This window comes from Larimichthys crocea, chromosome XIX (assembly GCF_000972845.2).
Source record: "Larimichthys crocea isolate SSNF chromosome XIX, L_crocea_2.0, whole genome shotgun sequence".
Lineage (NCBI taxonomy): Eukaryota > Metazoa > Chordata > Actinopteri > Sciaenidae > Larimichthys > Larimichthys crocea.
Genome location: NC_040029.1, coordinates 11324756 through 11332608, shown reverse-complemented (window position 1 = coordinate 11332608; position 7853 = coordinate 11324756). Strand labels below are relative to the sequence as shown.

At 37.6% G+C, this 7853-nt stretch overlaps 1 protein-coding gene across 1 annotated transcript; it reads right to left on the bottom strand.

The window, feature by feature from the left end:
- Nucleotides 1–390: 390 nt before the first annotated feature.
- Nucleotides 391–6929, bottom strand: dnaaf4 (dynein axonemal assembly factor 4). The gene is made up of 9 exons (XM_010755973.3): nt 6695–6929; nt 6404–6551; nt 3954–4087; nt 3655–3853; nt 3437–3582; nt 2570–2679; nt 2331–2484; nt 1059–1164; nt 391–872 (listed from the first exon to the last, which is right to left on the bottom strand). Exons 1-9 carry the CDS (start codon nt 6815–6817, stop codon nt 754–756), a joined length of 1239 nt encoding a protein of 412 aa, XP_010754275.2. The 5' UTR covers nt 6818–6929; the 3' UTR covers nt 391–753.
- Between the last annotated feature and the right edge of the window lie 924 nt (nt 6930–7853).

Sequence of the window (7853 nt, the reverse complement as noted above, 5' to 3'; positions counted from 1 at the left end):
TGTATTAGTACTATTACATAAATCTTATTACTTGCATCACAATACATTTGTTAGTTTATTTATATTAAAATGATGTCATTCAAATGGATGGACATTTTCTATGTAATTGAAATGCATAAGTGGCCAAATTATTGTGTGTTGAAGTTTCCAAACTAATGTTGCATTTCTATTTAAAAAACATAGATGCTGTCACTAAAACCAAAAGAAACAAAGACAAATGTTTGAATACAGTGTATAAACAATGACCATTGTTTATACACAGATTAAAGAAAACTGAACTGATGATTGTTGAAAATATACGATAATAATCTATCTATCTAGCTGTCTGTATAATTTCCAGAAAGATATCCAGGTATTAGTAACTAGGAAAGGAATCCATTGCATGTGACAGTGTTATGTAGTTTATTGAAAATGATTGATTGCTGAATAAACATTCAAATAAAATTATTCTAAGATTTACATGATAAAAACATGTAAAAACATACTAATAAAACATGTGACCAAACTATTTAGTATGCCATACTAAGCATTTCATTTTATGTATACCATTTGACCACACGAGGGAGCTCTGAGTGTCTTTCATGCACTCATCTTCAGCACTTCTTCAGGTCTGTAGCTCATAAACCTTTTATTAGTATTTTACATAAACACACACTTTTGTTTCTCTGTTATCGTTTGTTACAGCACTGGGTAACAGACAAATACCGCAAACAATAAACATCCATGTCTAATATGTACAGTACTTTTTCTGTGTCACTGTTTTTCAGTTGCAGCGGCAGTGCCTTGAATAATGTCTCTGATTCTCTGCGTGTCTGCCTGCAGCGCTTCATTAGAAGGGTCAATCTTCAGAGCAGCCTGGTAGTCTTGTAGCCCTGTGAAAACACGTCACAGGTCGATCAGCTGACAGCACAGAGTAGGTGGTGTTCAGCCAGTGATGTATAACTACTCCATCATCATGTTTTAAACACAACACACAAATAGTTTATGTGTACCTTTATCATGTGATTAATTAAAAACACATTATAAAATTCAAAGTGTATAGTATCAGTAAATCAAACCTTCTGCATAGAGCTGTAGCTGGCAGAAAGCAGATCCTCTGCGGACACTGGCCCTGGCTCTGGCAGCTGCATTGGCAGCAACTGGTGGAGTCAACAGATCAAGAGCCTGCAGAGAAACATTATGTTTATTTCAGCTTCATATAAAATAAATCAGATTCATTCATGCAAAAGGCTCCATACCGTCACATCACACAGTTTACAGTGAATGTATCTCAATGGAGACCAGTAACCAGTTGCACTCAGATCACTGTGTAATGATTGACCACCAACTGAACTCAGAACACTGGTAAAAAAAAATAATAATAATAATATTAATTAATAAAAACAACAGCTGCTTGTGGAGGGGCCAGTATGAACAGTCTCACAGTCTATTCTGTTTTTTTCTTACTATTAAAACAAAATTCAGGCCCAAACCACTAACTGACCTTTCCTAAGCCTTGGTTAATTTCCTCCTTTCCTGTACTTAGATATGCTGTTTAAGCTCGGCTATGTTTTAGCTCCTCTATGTTTTAGCAACTATATTTTAGCGTCTATGTTTCAGTGTCTATGTTTTAGCTCGTCTATGTTTTAGCATCTATATTTTAGCTCGTCTATGTTTTAGCGTCTTTGTTTTAGTGTCTATGTTTTAGCTCGTCTATGTTTTAGCGTCTTTGTTTTAGTGTCTAAGTTTTAGTGTCTATGTTTTAGTGTCTATGTTTTAGTGTCTATGTTTTAGTGTCTATGTGTTAGCTCGTCTAAGTTTTAGCGTCTATGTGTTAGCTCGTCTATCTTTTAGCGTCTATGTTTTAGCTTGTCTATGTTTTAGCATTTATGTTTTAGAGTCTATGTTTTAGCGTCTATGTTTTAGCTTGTCTATATTTTAGTGTCTATGCTTTAGCATCTATGTTTTAGTGTCTATGTTTTAGCATCTATGTTTTAGAGTCTATGTTTTAGCTCCTCTATGTTTTAACATCTATGTTTTAGAGTCTATGTTTTAGCTCATCTATGTTTTAGCTCGTCTATGTGAAAAGAAAACCATGTTTTTAGATTAAAAGATGAAAGTGACATGCAGTACTAGTACTGTACAGTACACATTCAGTATTTAGTCAGATCTTAGCTTATGTTAGCAATGATTGGTGTAGCTAGTTATCTTTTCAAGATAGACAAGCTAGCACAGAGGAGAAAAGAAAGCTGACAGAGGTCCTGGCATGAGTTTTTATTGGTGCACAGAGCAAAAAGGGGCCAGTGGAGTGCAGAAGAACACAGATGTAGAACACACGAGGTAGTACAGACCTGAGAGGAATCCTCAATGGCCTTGTGAAGATTTCTTAACTTCAGATGACATGCAGCCCTGTTTGAATACAGAGCTGGGATCTTTCTGTTCAGCCTGATAGCCAGATTGTAGGCATTCACTGCACCCAGGTAGTCCCCAGTCACAAAACATTTGCTGAAGGAAAGAGTCACTTTAGTGTGTATTGTGGTTCAGAAGAAAGTAAATGCTGTTAAAGTTTGAAGATCACGACTTCACTTACTCTCCTTTGTCCTTTAACCAGTCAGCATTCCGCTCCTCCTCCTTTAGGTCGTCCAGCTCTTGAACATCTGCATTTACTGCACGTCGGGCTTCAGCTTGCTTTTTGAGCCACTAGTTGGTTAAAATATAAAAAGTGTAATCTTCATACTGATTCCACTCACAAAGCATATGGTGGAAAATTGAAATGCTATTATCTTGAAATGTTCCAAATTTGAGACATGCCTATATTTGACCTATAAGAGAGCTTTTGGTTCATAGAGTGAGATGTGAGATGATGACATCTCACTACCTCACCATGGTGTTATACTGTTGTTGTTTTTCTATTTATTGTATATACTTTTTCTTAAATTTAAATTTGCCTTTACTTTTTATATTTTATGTTCTTTTTATTTTATTTTATTTTATATATATATATATATATATATATATATATTTGATATTGGGCTGCTCCGGGACCAGGGGAAGCCAATTTTCGTTTTATCCCATGTTTACATGTGTTGTAATGACAAATAAAACTCCTTGAATCCCTTGAATCCCTAGAGCCTTCCTCTTTATATAGAAACTGTTGGCAAGTGTAAGCTGCTGTGTAGTGCATACATTTTCTCCCTCTGCTCAATCATTCGTTGGAATTATATTTATTTTAATGCAAAGTTATTTTTGTACCAAACTGCAACAAATTTTAAAATTACACAGTATAATTATAATGCAACAAGAGACATATCATATGATCACGTGTCAAAGTATAGATCAAAGTCAGTTCACAAAGTGAGTTGAAATGTAATATCTTTGTGCCTGTTTGTTCACACTCACCACTGTGTACCAGTAAGGAACAGACCTGCAGATCAGACCGGGGGATGCTAACTCTTACCTCTTCTTCCTCCGGCACTCTTGATTCCCTGAGGGCTGTTGGGAAAACTCGTGGGGTAAATGAGACTTGAATGTTTCCAGCATATCTTGGAGCGGGCAGGTCAGCTTGTTTTTTCTTGCTCTTTGCTTCACTGTTGTCTCTCTGATCTAAGCACAGGAAAGTGTTCATGAAGAAACCGAAACCAAACTAGTTTGGAGATCACACAGGAAATTACTTACCCAGTTTGACCTTTCCTCCACCTGAGTGTCCTTTTACCCGCTTCTCTGTCTGATTGTCACTCTGACTTTGCGGATTTAACTGGGCTTCTTCCACTGCCTCTTCCTTCAGTCTCTGCTGCCATGCTGCCAGCTCTGCTGTGGTTTCCTCTCGCTTAGTGTCCTTCATCTTCTGGATACTGTCTCTTTCCTCCTTTTCAAGCTAAGATCAAGTAAAACATACTGTATGTAAGTCCTTCTAGATTACACAGCAGATTTCCAGTGGTCATTTCATTATGTGTCACTCTCATTATGTATGTTACCTTCATCATTGTCTCCAGTGCATATTTTTTCTCTGCCTGCTGTTTCTCTGCCTTGGATCTGGAGTCTGAAGAAAGCGTCTTCTGGTATTTTAACAGAGCTTTTTCTCTGATCTCCTTCTTTTTGTCTTTATCATCTGAAGCACATTGATTTATAATGGTCACATACTTTAATCAAATCAAGCAGACATTAAGAATAATTCACTGCTGTTCCCCTCTCTAAGCTGATTTCTATATCAGAGCCTTCAATTTCAGGCTTGCAGGCCACGTGCAGCCCAGAGCTTCATTTGTATGATCTATGAGTTATTTTAAAAAGGATTATATATATTTGATTTGCTGAATAAATGTAATTATCATTGTGACTTATTCAACCATTAAGACAAGTGTTACCTTTTCTAGACTTCAGTTTCTTCAGACTAATTCAACCTGGCTCATAGCCGCAATCTTGCATAGCCAAATCTCTACACTGTTAGTTTTTTTAGTTTTAGCACTCTTGCAGTCGTGGAAAAAGTAGTGATGTATGTATGTATGTTCATGTATGTACATAGCTGGTAACTAGCAGTTGAGACTGCTCTACAGACAGAGAATGGTATTGAAACGTTGTGGTGGTGTTCATAAAGTGGAACTTTATTTCCTCTGCAGCAATGTACACATTACACAACCTCAAGTCCATCTCACAGAGCAGCACACTGGCAGTATTGTAGTGCCCTCATGCAAAACAGAGCCAAACTGAACATGACACACGTTTTACCAGGCACCAGTAAAAACAAAGGAAAATATATTTTCAAATGATAGTTGAGTTTTTTCCATTTAATGACTATGACCCATCCGCACTGCTAAGTATCACTATATGTGATTGCTTCCGTGCTTTTTCTCTGACAAAGACACTTAACATGGTGACAGTACCAAGAATGCAATAATCAGATGCGATCAGCAAAGTCAGTCTCAGTGGGGGTGGAGACGCTTCACCAGAGCCATTGATCAGTTTGTGTGTTGATGCTTGACTTCCTGATGGATTCCACCTTTCTAGGCCAATCTAATGGATGTAGAGAATCTGACTGTGACAAGACAAAAACCTCCTCCTGAACATCAGCAAGTCTGAGGAGATGATGATACACTTTAAGAAGAAACTATGCTGCCTTCAGTATCGTCGGGTCGTCAGTGGAGAGAGTGGACAAAATCAATTTCAATTTTCAAATCAAATCAAATCAATTTTATTTGTATAGCCCAAAGTCACAAAGTACATTTGCCTCAGAGGGCTTTACAATCTGTACAGGGAGTGACACCCTCTGTCCTTAGACCCTCGGTTCGAGTGAGGAAAAACTTGCCCACAAAAACCCTTCAAGTACCTTTGTGTCTACATCACCGATGACATGACCTCCATACTAACTCAGCGGTAAGGACCACAAGACACAGAGTGTTTCACCTCAGAAACTGAAGGAAGTTCCAGGAATCCCCACAACTGCTGAGGAATTTTTACTCCTGTATGACTGAGATCATCTTGATGGAGAATATCACTGTGTGGTATGGAAACAGCAAAGAGTGGTTCACTCAGCTATTATCATTGTCATTATTATTACTTACTTAGTTCAATTAATATTACATTTTACTTACTTCATGTAATGACTCTTCACTAATTTACTCACATGACTTCTATAATAAACATTATTACATATAATGCACACACAGTTTCTTCTGTTATGTTATTGTATTGCTATTCTTTGACATTATTTTCAATTCTGCTGCCATTTTTCTGCACCCCAGTTCCTGTGTTGTCGTGCACAGTTGAGTTGCTTTTTGATTTCAAAGGGGAATAAGCTTAATGTGTTATTCATCCATTGACTGCTGCATCTATAGTCCTCAACGTTTCCTGTTTCTTTGTGTTTCTTCTAAAGAACTTGAACATTTTGAAACTCCAGTCTGCTCTGAAGTCTTTGTCTGGGAGAGACCTTGCTGATGCAGTAGAACTACCTTGTGTCTTGTTGCTGTGTTCAGTCTTGTCATGGTGTGTGACCTGTTACATGAAACTCTCTTCCACAAACTCTCCTTGGTAGCAGAGTTTGGCTGTTCCTCACCCAGTTTGAAGCTGTTTCTGTTTCAGTCAATGACTGTGTTTCAACCTACATGTGAAGTGGATGGTCACTAGCACCTGTTTGGTAGAATTGGTTGATCATATGCCCGACTATAATCCTAAAAAAACCCTGACTGCGTGCAAGTGTACCTGTAAGAACTGATGCTACTTTGAAGGCAAAGACGCCAAATATTGATTTGATTTATATTGTTCCTTTGTTTGCTCTATTTGCATTTTGTAAAATAAAATATAATAAAATATTTATATATTTATATTTTTGAAAGCATTCTTAGTTTGTAGCATTTTTTTCCACACCTGCCCCTCCCTTGTATCCTGAATGAGAGTACCAGAGGCTTTGGTACATCTATCTGAATGCGCTAACCTGTAGTTATCATGAGTTGCTCCCACTCTTTGTTGCTCCTCTTTGGTAAACTGATGACTGCGACTCCGTTCCCAACCTTCGCTGAGCTCCTCACGTCGTCGACAGGTTCAAACAGGAAGGCTTCAAACAGGTACGGGGGGTAATGCACCTGTATGAGACACCAAACACGAACGTAGCCAAACGTAGTTAAACCGAGGAATGTTACGCTGGAGCTGTTCTTGTTAGCTGTTGTATTCTGTATTTGTTCTGTTCGCCACGTTAACTGCTGTTAGCTCGGTTAGCTGTCTTTACCTTGAGGTAGTCGTCTGTGGACAGGATGTCCACTTTCCCGGCTTTGGCTCCTTTTAAAGGCACACTGATGTAAACCGTCGACTCTGTCTGCGTCCATGAGTAGTCCGTCACAAGCAGGGGCATTTCAGAGTCTAAAAATATCGAGAAAGTTCGGTTAGAAACTAAACTGTTTCTGCAGCACGAGACAGAGAGCCTAGAGCGTCTTGTTGCTATGGTGACCTGGCCTGATGCTGCCTTCAAGTGTGTCGGAAAACTCAAAACTTAAAGGTGTTGGGGACTTTTATTGTCTGAACTAAATGTTCGAGCAGACACTGGGTAGAGACTGGAACATAACAAAACTTTGATGCTTTTGAATCTATTTTGAAAGACCTGGAGACGGAATCATTGATACTTAACCTGATATTATTATATTCATTTTTTATTCTCTGTGATGTAATATGTTACAATGCTTTTTTGTTGTGTTTGTATGTGTTTTTAATTTACTGACATAGTTTGTGCTGCTGCATGTCTTGGCCAGGAGTTCCATGAAAAAAGACATTTAATCTCAGTGGGACAAATCAAACATGGAAATCATCTTTCACCTCTTAAAACTGCACAGGAACTGCAAGGCAGTTTAATTCAAGTCTGTAAACTTTTATATTTTCTGTGAAAATAAAATAAGAATATTAGGACTGTATATGACAACGAGAAAAGTAATGAATAATAGTAATGATAATAATGAAAAAAAAAAAACTTTTTTTCATTCACTCACTTTATTTTAAATATCGCCAAGGACACTGGAAGTGGGGGGGCCGGTGGTGAGAGGCTGAATGGAAATGCAAAAAAACCCTGTTGAAATAAAAAAATAAATAAATATCACACTATTATTATACTATTGTCATTTTATTTACATAACTCAAACAACATATTTGACTGTAAATGTCAGAAGCATGATTTGATTCACTAAATTTTGTACCACAAACACGTAACGACCGTTTAAAGCGTCTACTCTGGACGTCAACAACTAGGCTAGCACTAGCATTTGTGAACAGGTCTTTCAAGGCAGGGTGGTTTAAAACCACCACACTCTCAGAGAAAGAGAGATGGACTTTAAATAAGGCTTTTGAGTTCGGAGGAAGAAGTTTTTTTTTTCTTCTTAACGCTTGTAAAAACTATAAAA

Bases quoted from the DNA above. Each gene is read 5' to 3' on its own strand.
- dnaaf4 (XM_010755973.3), bottom strand. From the start codon at position 6,817: ATGCCCCTGCTTGTGACGGACTACTCATGGACGCAGACAGAGTCGACG. The intron at 4,088-6,403 runs GTTAGCGCATTC...AATGTGCTTCAG, and splicing joins GCAACTCATGATAACTACAG to ATGATAAAGACAAAAAGAAG. The intron at 1,165-2,330 runs GTCTGTACTACC...GTTTCTCTGCAG, and splicing joins CCATTGAGGATTCCTCTCAG to GCTCTTGATCTGTTGACTCC.